This window comes from Myzus persicae, unplaced genomic scaffold (assembly GCF_001856785.1).
Source record: "Myzus persicae strain clone G006 unplaced genomic scaffold, MPER_G0061.0, whole genome shotgun sequence".
In the NCBI taxonomy this organism is placed as follows: Eukaryota; Metazoa; Arthropoda; class Insecta; order Hemiptera; family Aphididae; genus Myzus; species Myzus persicae.
Window position 1 is genome coordinate 191,732 of NW_019103384.1, and position 19,884 is coordinate 211,615.

General features: G+C 30.2%; 1 protein-coding gene across 1 annotated transcript in view; it reads right to left on the reverse strand.

Moving 5' to 3' along the window:
- The window catches only part of LOC111034399 (neurotrimin-like), a 174,485-nt gene that overhangs the window by 97,473 nt on the left and 57,128 nt on the right, over positions 1-19,884 (reverse strand). Inside the window, exon 2 of the mRNA XM_022315618.1 lies at positions 4,333-4,430. Coding sequence (XP_022171310.1) covers positions 4,333-4,430 — 98 coding nt within the window. The remainder of the gene's footprint in view (positions 1-4,332; positions 4,431-19,884) is intronic.

Below are 19,884 nucleotides of genomic sequence, written 5' to 3' on the forward strand. Positions count from 1 at the left end.
CATGTAGAATATTTTATCCGGCCTCTTTTACGACTTGAAAATCGTACTGTATCATACAATCAGACTTAGGTACGTATAATATTTGTATAATATTAACGTTTGAAATATTACATTAACTTACGTTTCAAAGATAAGCTCGATTCAGGATACTTTATTAAGTTTAAAATGTTCAATTGCTAGTGGGTAAAGTAGCGAAATTACAGAACGTATCAAAAATAATAATTATATAATATAATATAATGTATTGTGTTGACTACACTATTCTGTCACAAACACGCTTATTCACTATATGAATGCAATAATTTCGCTATCTAACCTCATGAGTCATGGTTAAAAAAAAAATTGCAAACTTATGAAAAACATTTACAAATGTATAGGTACGTTACCATTAATTTAATATTGATTGTCTTTGGGCCCAATTGTGCATGATATTTGTATGATATTATTCAATATATATATATTTATGTCTAATATAATTTGCCTATGTATAATATAAAATATTATGCTCATTAAGGTAAGTTGTTATAAGATCATTCAAAGTGTAAAATGAATAATTAAAATAAACACACCAATACAATTGATTGAAAATAATATAAAATGAAATCGTTATCGCTCATAAAATGTATTTGTGTACACTGAATTATTTGCTAAAATATTACATCAGATATATATATATATACACATATATAATACACTTACATATAGTAGGTAGTTATATAAATACAGATCAGATACTAAAATAATACGTAATAAACACATTATAATACTATTTACGCTCGTTAAATTAATATTGTTTCAGGTTTAGTGTACACAATGGCGGATTTTCAATTTTTTTCTGTGAAGGGGATCCTATAACAGTACATTTGAAATATAGGTTTATAAAAAAATCAACAATAAATATTATGAATAATATTATATTTAATAAATAAATATATAGGTGTCTGTGAGGGGGGGCAGTACCACTGGACCCTCTCACCCTCCTCCTCAAATCTGTCACTGAGTGCATAATACAATAATGCGCCTCCCTATGTACTATACACTTTTATAATACTGTCAAGTGTCCATACATCTATTTAAGCATGCTTATACTTTCGTATGGCAAATATGCAGCAATCGCGAATCGGTGGCAAAGAGTTAGGTATTATTAAAGACATTCAGACAACGTCAACACACTTGGAATATTAACTAAAAATTTAGTTTTATTCAAATAATAAGCATATGTTATACATTTTGTCAACATTTGTTTCTTATTAGAATAGACTAGTATATAATAGGCGAGCTGGTAATAGCGGTGTCCGGCACTTCTGGCGTGGCTGGTCATTACACTGATACATCGAATTACAGTACTAAAATAAATATGAGACTATGTCGAAATTTGTCTCATTGTGTCGGGTGTAGTGTTGAGGCAAAATTCGAAAACTGCAGATAACGGTTTTATTTGCGCTATAGCTTACGAGACAAGTCTCGCCGTTCATATTTTTGTTTTATTTTATTTCAAGTATAAGTTAACTCAGTTATCGACGTCCCGTCATCGACCGCCGCAAACTCGTTATCGTGGTCGGTTTTTAATTTACGGTTTGGTTATTTCTGGTGTGATATTGTCTAAATATGAGTATCAATTGCATTGTCATTATGCCTGATTTTGTGTACAAATATGTCTCCCCCCGCGTCACTGCGACGGATAATAGACATGTTCTATTACAAAATGATTTGTAAAAATATTTTATATTTTATACGTTGCATACTTTCGTATTATACTTATGAATAGCTATTCCATCGCCTAACCGACTTGTATAATATGTCAAGCACGGACACCCACTTCAGTGGCACCCTACATCCCGCCAACACAGAATATTGCGATCACGTGGTCGATATAATAGTGAAACGAGGAAATAATGAATTTATCGAGTTTCGGGAGAATTAATATATAACAAAAACTATTATTATTGCATAATATAATATACGCCGATGTTTGTGCTGTGCCCGAAATAATAATTTTGCCAGACTCCGAGTACTCGAACCCCGTGGTATAATTGCGTTTATGTAGCGGAAACGAGGGTGAGCGATATAAATATATATAATAAAATAAAAGGTATATATTGTGTGCATGTGTGTGTGTGTGTGTGTGTGTGTGTGTGTGTGTGTGTGTGTGTGTGTGTGTGTGTGTGTGTGTGTCGTTATTACTTATTAATATGACTCACTGGTACATATCATGCCACTGACTAATCTTCTACTTTTACTTTTTTCCGGAGTTTATAAATTATTAATGTTCAATTAGTTAAGAAAAAAATTTAAAATACATATTTATAATATTTTATCATTTAAATTTTAAAATTTTAAATACAATATAGTAAAAGTTAACTGTAAGTGTGTATTATACATTATCGTAAAACCCGTAGATTTATTATTATTCTTGTTGAAACTTTTGACAAGTATGTCACCCGGAGGATACTACTGTCTATTAATCGGGCGTAGAAAAAATCGCATCAACCCAAATTAATATATTATTGATTCGTTTTTATTATTATTAAAAGCTTTTGACGTAGTTAACCGAGTTATTTAAAAACTATAACAATATTATAATTCATTTATTTTTTCCCCCTTGATTAAACCATGTAGAAATATTATTCATAAACTTGGACAGTCTTCATCAGGTTTGTTGCAGAGTATCGAGGTGGAAGTGAGGTCACACTACAAAATGTAATAATATCATAATATTCTCTTTATCGTAATTTAATCTGACACGATGTGTTAACAAAAATGTATCTCAAAACAGTTTGCGTATACGAAGGTATCGTATATTATATTTTATAGGTAGGTATAGGCGTTTGGTAGATTTTTTTGACTAAATATTAATAATTGGATGGACGTCACTCAAAACCGGTATAAAACTGCAAAATCCGTTTGGACTGTATTGTTGTAACGACTGGCTACTGTAGACAATCAAATTACCAGAACGTCACCAGAGAGCTTATTTATAATGTTTTCAACCTTTCGCCGTCCCGATAAACGCCGCAACGTCAACAACCGTTGACGTATCATTAAAGACGAGTTAAAGCTGCCGTGTGAAAATCATTCTAATAATATTTATCGGAAATGAACAAGTATTGGGGTTGTAAACAAGTTATTTGATGTATGCAGCAAATGTTGTGCTTGAAAATAATGTTTTAGAACATTCAGAAAAATATACAATTTTCATTTAAAACCATGTCCTATAGTAACAACGTAAAGGGATAACTAATTAACTACTTGTTCGATCTTCGATTCTTGTACATTTTCCGGGGGAAAATATTATTGTGTTTAAATCACCATTGTACATATTGTAACTAAAAAAAATAAAGGATAAAAAATTGAAAAAATAGACTTCATTATTATGTAAACAATGATATTTTTTCAAAATACATGTATGAAAATCAGAAATTCTAGTAAATATTGTTTACACAATTTGAAGTTATTATACTAAACAGAATTATCAACGTTAGTATTTTTAATTTTTTACTCTTTTGAATGCTATATGAAAGCATTTATTTTAAGATTTGGTCAAGCAGAATATTGTTCTAAGAATATCAATTTAAAAATTGAATCTGATGAAATTGTAGTTAATTAGATATCCATTTCCAAAGTATTGATAAGTGGAGAGGGGCCCAAAAAATGTTGCTCCACTCTTCTATATTAATTTAAACTTTGACACTTGAAGTTAATTTCTAATTGGTACTCTTTCGAAATGGAATTCTTACGCAATGAAATTCTCAGAAAAATATAATGCACTGGAATAATATGATATTAATTATGTTTATAATTTTTCCCAGAAATTACAACCAAATAAAACAGTGAATAATGGATTTTTTTTATATTTTGATAGTGACACACGAAAACACAACTTAGAAAGCTAATATTTCAATTTCAGAAGAGGATCTAGTGCCAAGATATTATACTCTTATAGTGTAAAGGTTAACAATACCAAGACTGAGTTCAAACATTTTCACAACAGTTATTCCTTAAAAGGTGAAAAAAAAATTTGGAATAATTATTAATGTTTTTTTTTTTTTTTTTTTAATTTGTTAAAACATTGATATCAATACGATTGTGGTACATTTATTGCGATACAAAAATATATAAGAAATGTAAGCCTATGCCTATGTAAAGTTGCTCACGAGTGTTGGTTAACAAGCTAAAAGTAAAACATTAAATAAAACTAGACTATTTAAAGTCTAAAACTTAAATTGACACAAATGTAAACATTGGTATCTACACATTTTTTTGTAAAATTATATTTATATTTTTCCGCCAAATAAATATAATGATTAATAACTAATATAGTTTACACTTTACCTTATAAGAACCGAGGTCATCCACGATACACACTATTGTTGCTTCTCTGCCAACCGGAACCGTAACATTTGTTATCGGTTCAGCGAATTTGGGCATTTCTGAAAAATAAAAATGAATTAATAAATTATAATAATATACATTACCATATATTCGTTTTTATGTTATTATAAATATGTTATATTTATTTTTGTTTTTTTTAGATTCTGAGGGGAGCGAATGTATTGATTTTACAATTATGTTTTTTTTTGTCTTTTGTCTGTGGGTAAACACATTTTAATTTTTATAGTAAAAAAAACGCTTCAATTTTCAATTTCTATAATCTAGTTAGTACTTCTTGGAGGGGGGGGGGGAGATCAAGAGTAAAAATTCACTGAAGTTTTGGAAAAAACAAATAAAAAATCAAAGACAATTTGTGAATTTTTAAGCAAAATCAGTTTTTGACCAAATGTTATTTTTTTTGGTGTAACTCGAAAAAGAATAACCGTAGATACTTGTAATTTTAATAAAATGTTTATTTTATCATTTTCTATACTTAATAAAATGTTTACTCTTTAGTCGTTTAAATTTATCAATGATGTATAAATTATATGATGCAAGAATTTTTTATAAGTATTTGAAGTTAAAATGTTGACAAAATTCGTCGTATCATGAAAACTTCAAATTATTTTTTAGCAAAATACTATAAAGTTCCTCGTAAGTAATTCATATAAAAACCAATATTCAGAAAAAAATATGCATGCGTCATGGACCTTTTAATACAGAAATTTGATTTTCACATGTGGAAGAAATAAGATATTTAAACGAAGCTATTGCACAGCAGTGCGGTACCAACTTGACCACTTTTTTTGAGACTATATTATGCTTCGATAACATACCCATAGGTAATTTTCATATAATAACATTTTGAAATACTTTTCGAACTTAATAATATTTTATGTTCAGGATAATTGATGATCTATTAAGCATTTGAAAAAAAACAACCCTTTAGAATGCTTTGCAAGTTCATACGATAGGCAACATAATATCATATTTTTCAATGTACGAGTAGTCGAGAAAACACCATAAAATGTTTTAAATTGATTTCAGATGACATAATTCAATATAATATTAAAAAGATTTATTTATGCTCGTCAACCGTCGCAAAGGATTGTTGCATCTAAAAAGATTGACGAATGAATAGATTTTGTGAGTTAAACGAAGCATACTTGATGGATGCAATCTATATTTACGTACATTTATTGCACTAAAAATTTCTAATTCATATCATTGTGACATTTTGTTTTTTTAACGAGTATCACCCATATATAATAAATGTTTTATGAATATTGTTGAACTGGCTGAAAAATGATTTAGAAATCTATAGATGAACATTTCATATAAACTTAGGTCGATTTCTTACAAAAAAAACAATGCATTTAAACCCTAATTAATACACTGCCATGGATGGTTATTGGAAAAAACTTAGCTAAAAGCTTCAATAAGATTATTTGATGTGCGCAACATAAATTTTAACATATTTAACCAATTTAATAAATTCAATGAGTTCAAAATTCAGATTCTTATTTTTAATTTTTAATTTATAATATTTACTTTCTGTGTTTACCTTTTAAACAAAATAAGTATTTTTTTTAAATTCATAAAACAAAATGAATACAGCTATTAGGATGAGAAGATTATATTGAAGTATACATTTTATGTGTAACATATTATGATGATAAAATATTTTATTCCTATAATATATGTATATTAGAAATTACCATATGAGCTATATACTTATATAGGTATATTAAAGTACGATATTATGTAACAATTCGTCCGGGGTTTCATAAATCATCTGCGTCAATTATACATTTAATTTTCACACCATTATCCCATTATCACAAATTTATATTATCACATTCAGAAATCAGAATTCATAAAATTGATTCACTCATAAAACACACATGACTACCTACGCAACGCATTACAGTAATATGCATGCATCACGTGAAACTACGGTCAAACTATTGAGCTTTAATATTTAACCATTAAACTGTATTAAAGTAATACAGTTATGTTGTTTAATCGTATTCAAACGTAATGTCACTCCCGTTTTGGTAACAAAAACAAATTGTATTAATATCAAGGTATGACATTATTATATATGATGCAATAATATAGTGAAAAAGGAAAACAATATTGAAACAATTGTAAATAATATATGGCTCACACAAAATACTAGTCCAAACAGTAACAAGTAGGCGAATACTATTGAATCAGTAGGTAATCAAAATACATCCGATTGAGCACACCTTATCAGAATTCTACAAATCCAATAGCAGGACCGGATCGAGCACCACGTCATCTCATTCAACCTGAATTATCACTCACTCAGACCTGGTCAACAACAAAATAAATATTAAAGACCCAATTAAATGTTAAAAGCAAATCTAATGAATGAACCTAGAAAAAAAATGCACTTTAACATTGGGAAACTTTGTTGTAAAACCAAATAAAAATAATCGTGTAACTGACAACATAATATGTAAATATACTTAGTAGTATGTACTGTTATGGTCAGAGCATCCAAAGTTGAGTATCACCTAAAAACAAAATGTTTAAGTTCGTAACTTAAACCGCTCGGAAGCTATCGTATTTTTATTATACTATTATTATTATTGTTATTGAAGTGAAACTTAGCCAGATAAAAATATTAAATACTGGAACGACGAAAACTTAACTTATTGTATACATTTAGGGAAACCAACAATATTTCCATTAATAAATAATATATATATTTATTTACTTGACATCATAGATAATAATCAGCAAGTTTACATTTTTTTCAGATAATTATTTAGTGTTTGAATGATAAGCTGAAACTAATGTAATTTTTCCTAACCATGACACATATATTATAAAATCATGCTGCATTATAGGTATTTAATTATCAACAATCACTCAATTGACAAATCGCCACAGTTGGCCACCCATCCTATCCAATTATATACTATTTTCTATGGAAACGATGGGAAATTATGAAAATCAAAAAATGTCAACAATAATGTTATATTTAATTTTCTGACATCGTAGTATATATATTATAATAATTAAACTCGCTGTAAAGTGTAAATTAAACATAATGTATATCTACTCGACCTTCAGGCAAGATTGTAACTGAAATAAATTCGATGTGTAGGAGGCGAAGGCTTCAACATTTTTTTAAATATAAACACTGCAGGTCACTCATCATTTTTTACTTTTAAAGTACACAATTATTTATACTCGGTATTACTGCTTAAACAAAAATATAAAATTATTCGTAAGTAGAAGAAAGTTGATCATAAAAACATGCTTTTTTACCACAACCTCTTAGTACAATATAGTAGGTAAATAAACAATATTCACAGCTAAAATTTTCTATTTTAAAAATAAAATTGCGTTTTTGGATCGACTCTCCCCCCCTCCCCCGTTACGGCCACGTCATAAGGTGTTTATTGTTTAACTCCAGTGAAGGAGCAAAATTAATGGGTGAAAAAACAAAAAATTAATTCTAATTTTGACTGGAGATTTGAAAGTAAACTTTGTAAGACTTGAAAACTCTGATTCACTTATAAGTTCTAAGAATTTACAGTTATAAATGTTCTTCTAGACATTTGATTAACAATGAATAATGACAAACACAACCAATAACATGACCAGGCACTACTACTTATGCGATATTCATTACACTATCGATGTATACTACGTATCTGTCTAATGTATAGGTTTAATTTTAATTTTAATTTTAATTTTTTATAATTTTTGATTGTAGATAGGTACCTACCTATCTACAATCAAAAATTATATTCCATCTAGTTTCAGTCACCAATCGGCAATTTTCCATAAACCAATAGTATAAAATACTAAACCAATCGAGACATCACTGAGCCATCTGCAAACGATTCTGTACAAATCTAAGAAAATAATAAAATAATAAAAATATTTCAAAGAACAGCTTTTATATAATATTTTTAAAAAAACCTAAATTAGTTAAACGATGTGTTTGTTCTTCCCTTTTTTTCATTTCGTGTATTAAATATCATTCCACGGTCCCGCTACTCCGAAAGATGTTTCATTCATTTTTTGTTGTACCTACTTGCAGCACGCCGATCAGAATTTTTCATTTTTATTTTTTAATATTATTATTCGGCCGATGATCGCTGTCGGTATAAGCCGGAGAGTATGCACAACTTATATTATAGATACCTATTATACTGTTCAGTACTTTACTTGGCGTTACTTGGCTTATGATATTTTAATAAATTGATGGCACCCACATACAAAAAAAACAAAAAACTAAAATCACGCAAATATTATTTTGTGTATATCATACTATTATAATATTATAATATCGCCATTGAACAATTATCGCATATTAAGTGAAAATTCGTATTTCTATATTAGTGTTAAACAATGTCCGATACATAAATGTATATTGTTCGCGATATGGTTACCGTATAATATCGTTGTAATAATTTTCGTTCTATGATCGATATAACATCAGAGTATGTTCCGTAATATTACGAATAGGTTGAAAGGAGTCGATTATATTTACATGGCCAATTATATTAAAACAAGACTATAATATTATTAATTATTATTATTTATGATGTTGGCATACTGCGAAGACACCGTATACACGGGTAACGAGTAATCCGATGGTAAATATTATTATATCGTTAAATTAAAATAATTTATGGTAGAATTTTTTTAGATGAGATCTCCATTAAAAACTCGTTATTATGTTTTATGCATACACAAAACCGATAAATATCGTGAATAAAAATTAAATAAATGTCGGGGTTGTGATAACTCTTTAAACTTGAACTGTTTTGTACAATATTATGTCATTTTCTCATCTGGTTAATGATCGTCAATGGTTGTTATGCAATCTGACATGGCCATCAGTTCAATAAATAACGAAAACCTATTCCCGTAACTGCAATACACTAATAAGATATAAGGCAATATAATTCAATTTTATACCATCATATCGGTTTAAAATTAATTTCTAACAAAGTTTGAAATACCTACATTATTATACGCAATATTACCAATTTAATTAGTCAATTTAGTAAGAGTCTGACATGATTGTTAATTTCTTCCATTTTAAATTTCTTTAAACTTCTCTGTGGTAGGTACGTTGCTAAAGTTTAATCAATTTTTCGAGTAATTAAAACTCACTAAAAAGCTTGCTATAAATATTATTTTATTTTTCTTCATTCTTATACGTCCATACGTGTGTGTTTGTGTGTTTATATACAATGTAACTTTTACGACGTTACAAAGAAGGGTAACATAGCGAGTAAACAATGGGACGTCGAGAGAATGTTTTTGTCATACTAACCCCTCTAATATTTTCGTCAGCACGCGAAAAGTCATTGTTATAAATTGCCTTTTGTTCAATTGATTCAAAGAATAATATTTAATACGTGAAAATATAATATTAGTATTATAAGCATTAAACTATACCTATACTGCTGATAAATTATTAAAATATAACAAGACGCTTCTACGATAAATGTTTAGCTATTAAAATTGTTAAAATTACGAGTACTGTGTCAAACATACACATTGTATTCAAAATGTGAGTGGTCAAATCTATATCGCAGCACTAAAAAAATATTACTAAGGATTCTTTAATAAATTATGGTGCATAAAATGAATTTAAATATCTGCGGCTTATTAATGTTTGAAAAAAATTTAGCATATTATTATTATTATTATTATTATTATTATTATTATATTTATTATAGTTATTTTCAAACTAAATTATACTTATAGGTTCTTAGAAAAGAAAATGTAATTCTCAATAAAATAAAATACTGTTGAATAGAGTAGAGTTATAATAAGTAATGAGTATATATACAATATAGTAAGCATATTTAATTATATGATTTTCTTGAAGACATTTCTTTTGTTTAACTATGTGAATAAACGTTAACGGTTATTTTTCTTTTGACTTTATCAGTTACATCTAATCCAAAATGTATTTATACTGAAAACAATCATTATTATCATTTTTTTTCTAAGTATACAATGCAACTGTTAAAATACTGAATTACAAATAAAAAATAAACACGGGGTTGCTTTCAATAAGATTTTTTAGGTACAAAGTGTAAACTTTTCTAAGAATTTTTAACAGATATTGATAAATGTATTGTTTTATTGAATTTTTTGTTAAAAATTAAAATTTATGAAGACTGGTAGTTAAATGTGGAACAAACTACGAATAATTGATAGACTTCTATTCAAACTCGAAAGCAATAAACAAATGCGCAAAAGTCAAGTGTCCTTGTTATAATTATATTATTATTGTTGTTTACAAGTTTACAACTATACGATTATTTAATTAATTAACTTTAACTCCGTATTTAAACTCTCTTTTTTCCTTTGTCTCTAATATAATTTTTTTTTTTTGCTTCGTTAAAATTATTCAAGTTTATAGTGAGCAAATTAAACTGTTCGCAAAATACATTGATTAAACAGAAAGTAATGTTGGGGGCCTCATCAGGTAGATGACGGTAATGTATAAAGTGCGTGTCACGACGGATCTTTATATAAAATACATATAATCCTAACAAGGTGTTTGACAATTAGGGTGTAGATTTTAAAATGACTTAATTTTATTTTCTTCACATTTTACAGTTTTTTTTCTTCAAAAACATTGCTATGTACACTGTACAGTTACAAGTTGTATAATAAAACAGTTATCATCATTTTCAGTGTATCCAAGATTGAATTATAACACAAGTATTTTCTAATACAATCTTATACACCTGGTTCTATATAATGTGTTACGTAGGTATGCGTATAGGTATATTTACTCGTGTCGTGAACGAAGTGAAAAACAATACCTAATCATTAACGTTCATTGGGTGTAAGATTGTATTCCCTCTAGTGTATACCATTGTTATTTTTTTTTGATGTATTAAATAGTTATTTTATTTGTTTTTTTACTATGGAGTATATACTGTAAAATGTAAATGTAATATGCTTTTAATGATAATATACAAACCAACTTATTCTTATCATGGTCAGATACTGCAATATTAAAATTAAAAAACCCACATGGCCTCGTGGGCGGGTGACACCACGTGGCACATATCAATCGATCTATATAAATATATGTATAACAATGATGTGACATAGGTGGGTGGTTGGTAAAATAATAATAATTTGTCATAACAATTAATGCCTATAACAACAATAATAAATATAGTAATAATAATAATATGGTGTAGTTGAGGCTGTTGAGAGTACTACTGCAGCAGCATAAATATTGTCTTTGTTTATCTAATGCATAACACGAGTTCGTAATTCTAATAAACATCCCTCAAATATGCTTTTAGATGAAACATACAAGATACAAAGTGAATGCAACATTGGAATGACAATCGGAATATATTTGGCGACTACAAAAAAGATACCCGTTTTGACCTAGGACATTTTAGAATTAAAATTTAAAAATAAGTTGGAAATGGTTTTTGAATAATATTTGAAACCTACTGAAATCGTTTAAACATGTATACCTATCACAAATAATTCAACGATTTAATTCACTACACGAATTACGATGATCATATTGACGGCGATCAGAGTTTAAAATGTCCTCTTCGTTTATCACTTAAAAACTATTAGAGGTGTATAAAGTAGCCGAACACGCATTTACAGGGGCGTGCCTAGAATTTTTTTTCAGGGGGAGGTACGCCCCTGCGTAGGTACACCTCATACGTCGCCAACGAATTCAATCTTCTGAGCAAAATTGTACTTATATTGATTTAAAAACCCTATGACTTTATTCCTCTAACTTTTCATAAACATAGCCATCATGGAATAATGATTTAAATTTTAAAAAAATGTTTTCAAAGCAAAACTTTACAGAACTCAAAACGAATTAGTCATTACTCATTACTAGCTATACCACCTACACTTATATGCTATGTAATTAACTGTTATATAAATGTGGAAACTTCTTCATAATAGTCCATTGTCATGTCATTAATTTTATTGCCATATTAATAGGTATCTGTATAGTTATATTTTATCGGTAGATATTACGAGATCACGACGACTACGATCTGTATAAAAAAAATAATGTGCCTTGCCTCCTCATGGATTTCTATTGATAAACGATCAATGAAACTCAAATATTATTCAAAATTCCAACCTAATTTCAAAATAGCTAGAATGTCTTTACGATAAAATCTCGATACCTGAGTGACAGGGAAAAGCGGGTCGTTCCCAATTGTGTAAACACTTATTAGACATCACGAATGTTTATAAAATAAATGTTGATATTTATCGCATAAAACCCATGCCGTTTTCGACCAAAATTCCGATTTAATAATCAAATGCTCAGTATGACGTATATTATTATGAGCAGAACCTGCCCACTTAAGTTTAGAAAGTAAACCACCAGGCACAATCGCCCAATTGTATTAATTTATTAAACATTCGTTCAAATTCTGATTTTTGGAGTTTACTTTTAAAACATATTTTCCAATACCTACCTAAATATAAGTACCTAACTTTCAAACCTATTATCGTGGAATATTATCCTTAGAACATACAATTTAATAACTCAAACAAACTACTCGTTTGAATTTCGATTCAAATATTATATCAAAGTTTTCAAATATGAAATGCTTAACAATTTACAGTAAAAAGGGCAGCTCTCTTTGGAAAAAAATAAGTCTGTACTGCTGCAGGACGCTCCTAAAATTACATAAAAAATCTAAGTATATGAAAATATGGTCTTTATAAGTACCTGTAGGTTCCTATAGGGATTACAAAAGTCATAATATAAATAAATGTATAACTAAAGGATGGAATAGGACTATTATAGGAGTATGCATTTTGTATAATAACTTACCGATAAGTGACGAACAAAAAAAAAACTAGACTTATTACAGAAAATATATAATATAATATTATAATTACTTATTTAATTTTTATTGGATTATGCATTGTTATAGCAAATTGTATGAACGTAATATCATAATGCAATAATGTTTATTGTTGTTTAATCGATGTAGGTACCCTTGTATTCGACCTTTGTACCTATCACGCGTGTGAATAACCCAACTACATTTTATAAAAGACGAATCGTTTATGTGTTTACGACCAGAAATCAAATTTACGCCTTATATAATAGTATTTGTGAAAAATGTAAAACGACTTGAACGTATAACAAACAATAACTATAGGTGAAAATGGAAATTAAACGTACTAAAATTAAAATATAGGTATTTTTTTATTTTTTTAGACCAACAAAAAAAAATTGTTTTTGATGTCAGATCTTGGAGAAAAAATGGTTTTTTATGAGATAAATTAAAAATATAATAAATATAAGATTTTAAAAATCCCTGATACGCGTAACCAAAAATCTGATACCACTTTAAAAAAATTATAGCTAGTATATTATATATGTATAACACTTAAATTAATTGATGATTAATAAAATAATAGTCCTTTTTGATTATTAAGATTGGTGATTTTATTTTTATCGAAATAACCGAAATCCTTGTTTCCGGGCGTTTTTCTTGGAGCAAATAGGGAAAACGAGAAGCAATCTACAGTAGTAATCCAAAACATATTCTGAAGTCCATTTATAAGAATGAAACGCGTCATGGCATTGTGTTGTAGCGTCTATACTCTATATTATATTATTATTATAGAAATGTTTAAATCTTTATAATTGGTTTGGCCGGCAAAAGTCGTTCGGACAAAAACACACGTCGTCATTAGAAGTCCAATTTAATCGATTCAAGCGTGTTGACTTACATATCGGCGCCTAAATATCAAACGACTGCTCAGCGCCTATAATAATATTACACTACGCGGGCACACCATCGTTGACGGTATCGGCGGAAAATGTTTCCACGTCCGCATAAATATGCACTGCGTATATGTATATATGTATTACACGTGCATAACAGTTTCCTTTTATTACACACATACCATTTCCCTTTTAGTAGCACTCGGGTCGGGCGAGGAGGCGCATTTTCGGAGGTGGTTGAAGGGCCAAGCAGGTGTGCACGTTCGCGGAGATCGAACGCATTCGATAACCTTTTTTCTCTCATTTCCCCCCCCCCTTTTTCCTGCCGCGGTCGTTTTTCGGTGTTGTTGTTTTGCGAAAGGCTCTGTTCACATTCGGCCCTCCTCCACCACCACAGTATTCCCGATACCTACCCATTGGAGATGATTACATCGTTGTCAACAAATTCAGTCAACGTTATCGAAACTTTTAGATTGTAATTGACTTTTTTCGTCAGAGCTGGATTGCGGCTGCGAGGCGTTTATTGTATATGTCAAGTAGTTTAAAAAGTTTTCAGACTTGTGTTTTTGGAACAATATAATTTAGACGCGTGGCGAGCCTTACAATATACGCCCGATGTTTGCTCAACTTTTTAAGTGCAAATTATATATATACGTTTACGCAGTGATAATATCGTAAGAACTGCGTTTTATGTATGTCGTAGGCATTGAGTAATACTAAATGCCTAGGAAAATAGTCAAAGGATCTAATTCGTATGTGGTTTTACCTTCCACCTAGACATTTAGTCAAATGCCCGGTCATTTAAAACTTAACCGTTGAAACTCATTACTAGTGAAATATCGAATAACGCCGTATGCGACGAATTATAATTAAAACACTGTTTAAAAACGTTTTATTTGTAGCGCAGGGCTTGTACGTTTTGCCGGGTTATAATCATTACGACGCACGTTTAATAAAAAATGCATTATATCTTTTCCGGAGGCATCAATTAGAATAGAAAAAGCTATATGCTCCTCAAAACATTTTTATTTTCTTTCGCTCGCCTTCTACATGCATGCTACTTAAATAATAATATATACATACATACTGAAATGAGGACGGAATACCCTTCACAAATTCTGTTCAATATGCTTGTATCATATATATTATGAATATACATCTGAATATATTTTTTTTTTAGTTTACTAATTCATACACGTCGTGTTCTTGGAAGCATTTTATTCATCAGCAAAATAATATAACCATCGCAGTAGGTACACGATATAGGTAATACCTACATAATTATTGTACTAACGTGCGATTGGCATTTGTCATTTTACTCATGTTTATTAAACATTGCACAAGCCAAATGCTAATTTTATATTATTATAGGTATATTTTGTTTATATAATATTACAGAATAATGTTAATTACACTCCTTGTTATACTGCAACGTCATTATTTTTATATTACCGTGTTTATTGAGATAGGATACCACAAAATTTGTTTTGTAAACGAGCGCACAATAAACGGATAGTATATACCCGTGAACATTATTGGTTTTATACTTTTATTCTTGTGGAAATGTAATAAACAATTTAAAAGCCTTTAACGTGCTCGCCTTTAACAAGGTTTTAAAGTTGGAATAACTAGAATGATAGAAAACTTACAATATCATTCTTCAGTAATAGCGTTTTCGTTTTCTATAGCACCTATGCTTGATCATAAAAAATAATAATATTTTACGTCATATATATGACAAGTTGATGCGTTATAATAATATGTTTTATTTGCATTCAATAATCTAATTGTAACAGTGAGAAACATTTTATTTAATGGTTTATTTTTATATGATTTGAGTTCTTTAAAAAACAAAAATCCGTTAAAATAAAGTGTAGATGACTATTTAATTAAAATTGAAAATATTTCACCGTAATAAATTGTTATAACAATATTTTTGCTGTTGTACTCAATTTTTCATATAAAGTAAATTTTAGCAAGTTTAAGTTGTAAATTTCAATACAGCAAAAAATATCTGAATAAATTGTTAAACATAAGTAATAAAAATATTTGTACCTGCCTTAGATTTCATTCTGAATTTTGTTTTTTTTTTTTACAAACTATAGTAATAAATATACATGTACGTTTATTTTGAAAAAAAGCCGCATATAAATCAAATGAAACTAACTCGAAAATAATACCTATTATGTGTGCACATAGGTACATATTATACAAAGTGTTATAGTTTTTGGTAAATTTAAAAAATAAAAAATAACAAACGCAACTCGTAAATTTAAAAAGGAATACATACTATTAAAAACGTACTACGATATTTTTCAACACGGTCTACTCTTATATAATATATTTATTATAGGTAGATATATGTATATCAGCTTACTTGGTATTTCTTTTTTTTAATGTATAAAATGTACGATCTTACATTTACCAACAGTTTATTTACCATAAACTTTTTTGAAAATCTATATTGATGTTTTGATTTTCAAAAGTTATTTTACCGGTCATAGGTATCTACTATACTGATTAGGCAAGCATAATAATAATATGGTATAACGCCGAGTACAATTATTTTGACTAACGACTTATTGTCGTATATTGCCAGATGAATTGACAATTTGTCGATTTGCGTAAAACACGAAAATCAGAATTAGATTTTTGGAAATATTTAGAAAATAACCGTCATTAGGCATGACACTGTGTCACTTTGACAGTCAGCTGTTAACAATTAACGAATAACCATTGCAGCCAACACGACGGATCTGAGCGGGACTCCCATGTCCCGCCGTATTCTGCGATTGGATATGAAGTCGACTTTTCTCAGAACTAAAACTTTGAAACAGTGTCATAGGCCTGTCCACGCGTATTCTCCACGGTACGTCCGTAAGGTCGATCATTATTTCACGAAGTTTGCGACTTTGTGATATCTGGCAAACACATAGCCGCAGAAAAACCGCGTGCATAATAACGTCGTCCGACCCACAAGCCGGGTGTTTGGTATAGTTACTAGCGAGTGGAATTGTTCGGATAATTTTCCATTATTACTCTTGGGCGGACGTCCGATTGCGATTTAAAATATGTATAAAAAAAAAAACGTAGACGAGATATCACCTCCAAATTATCACGATTTAGCGGAATAATAGGCGAGTACATAACAGAGAATATTATTATAGCTGACCATTGGTACCCGAACGATTTCCATCATCATAGGCAACACATAGTTCCGGAGGCCATTATCTTATGGAAACAGATCTGGGAAACGCAAACTACTGCAGCCACCCCGGCACATACGACGACGTGTATTCGGGCAAATTTCGGCCATGCTGTACGCGGCATGGGTACCAACGCGACGGACATATTACACATGTAATACGGACAACACTACACGGTTTCCGGCAAAAATATATTTTCAGTCGGAACAGAGGAAAATTGTCGGGTCCGCGGACCGTCCGGCATACCACGGCGAGGGGTGTGCGACGTGAAATTCCGACGTAGATTTGTTATGGTGATATTAATAATTTTCTTCTTTTAATTTCCTCTGGCCAGACGAAGTCCTCTCTGACGTTTGGCGTCCCCCGAAAACACTTCCCCCCCCCTAACCCCTCCGAAGAGTTATTGCCCGGAACGGTATGTTCACGGGATCACGCCGCGTGGTATGTGGTATATGGGGTATAGTGCGTACGTACAACATAGGTATACACATTTGTGCGTTATATAAATTACAGGGATGGCGACGGCGACGGCGACCGACCGGTCACGAGAGCGGGGCACGTCCACCGTGAAAAACCTCATCGTAATAATACTGTCACGAATCTGCGTATATCATATTATTATAGCGACTGTGCGAAGTCAGGAAAGTTTGAATCAACAACAGTTTTTGGCGGACGCAGAGGAAGATATTTGAAGGGCGTCTTTCGTTCAGATTCGATTGTGTAGGAGATCATCATGCTCGGTATAGTTACATTGTTTAATGCATTATTTAAACATTTAATGTACCTACTTACTATATACATACACGCCAACCATAATACGTTATTATTATTTATACACGGCCGTTTATAATAGAATAACCATTATATTATGCGAGTTTTATTTTATTTTATTTTTTTTTTTTTCATCACAATTGTGATCCATCGACATCATAATCGTCGTCGGCGTGTTTATCATAAATTTGTATACAAAAACTAAATAATAATAACAATATATAACACGCATAATACTATTATAAATATATCCCACTGGCGCTAGAGACGGCGAATATATTATTATTATTGTAATAATAACATTATACAAAACACAGCCGAGTAATCCCCCCGCCCGGGATTTTAGAGTGGCTATTTAACATCGGCGGAAATCTCGTAAATAATATTACCGATATATACGTATACATTATGACTATAACTATTATTATTGTCATTATTATATTATGTTATATACGCCAACACTTGGACCTTTTATACGGTTTTCATGCAAATATTATGCAGAACGCGCATCGTAATGATGTTGTTATAGGATATACTATTTTTATTATTTGCTCACCCGCCACCGCTGACGGCGGCGACGACGACGACGACGACGACGACGACACCGCGCACACTTTAAATATAAATAATAATAATAATAATAATAATAATATATTGTAAAAAATATCAAATATGAAAAAACGACGAAATGATTTTTCCTTTTTTTTTCTCTTTCTTTTTTACCCGCGGTCGGGTAAAAAAAAAAACGAGTTTTTATTAACTCGAAGAAAAGCGCTGCGTTCACGGTTTCCGTATATTATATAAAGTTCAGACATTACATAAAACACCGACCGGGATTTACCCGTCGGCGCGGCTATGGGGTAGAGGGTGGCGGGGGTGAAAAAACACGTATGGCAAAACAACAGTAGCTTGTTTACCGCCGCCGCCGCCGCCGCCGCCGAGTACGATATATATACAATATCATAATATATACGTACGCAATACGAATATTGTGTGTGCATAACTATATATTACGGTTGTTTGGCAGTACCACGAACGCGTATAATATCATGATATTATAATAATATGTGGTTAGACGCGATTTTATATTTATATTTTTTTTTTCCCCCACCCCGGCCGAGCTAAACGGAACGGCGGATACACGTACATGCGAGAGGCGCATTTTAATCGCACAAAAGTATATATTATTATTATTGTTTATTGTAACTATATACATATATATATATATATACATGCGTTATACGCTTAACGGATAATATTGTGCAAACACTCGTCTTACGTTCCGCCCGCACACGCTCGCGATGTTCTGTTTTCGACACGTCAAGGTTTCGAGTATTTTTCGGGGTGTAATCGTGTCTGATTATTGTTATAATCACCGGATACCTTAGCGACTATTCAGAGACGAGGTCGATCATCCCGAACGTCGAATATATATATATATATTATAATTTTCAAATTTATAGTATTGCCACACTCGCGATTGATATTTTCATGCAATGTGCACATATTAATACATAGGTAATAATAAATCGTTATGGTTATATATTTTCATTTTTATCAATACCTAATAGACATTGAATGTTGATATATAATATAAATATTTATAGTTTTTTTTTCTTTTTCGGTTATGATCTGCGTAGAGGTACATTGCTAAGACTAAAATGGTTGATGATTAGTCAATATAATTGAATATTTTTCTTTGTTGAATTAACATTTTTTCTCTGTTTAAAATTATACATTTACACAACACAATCAATAGTTATCTTTTATCTT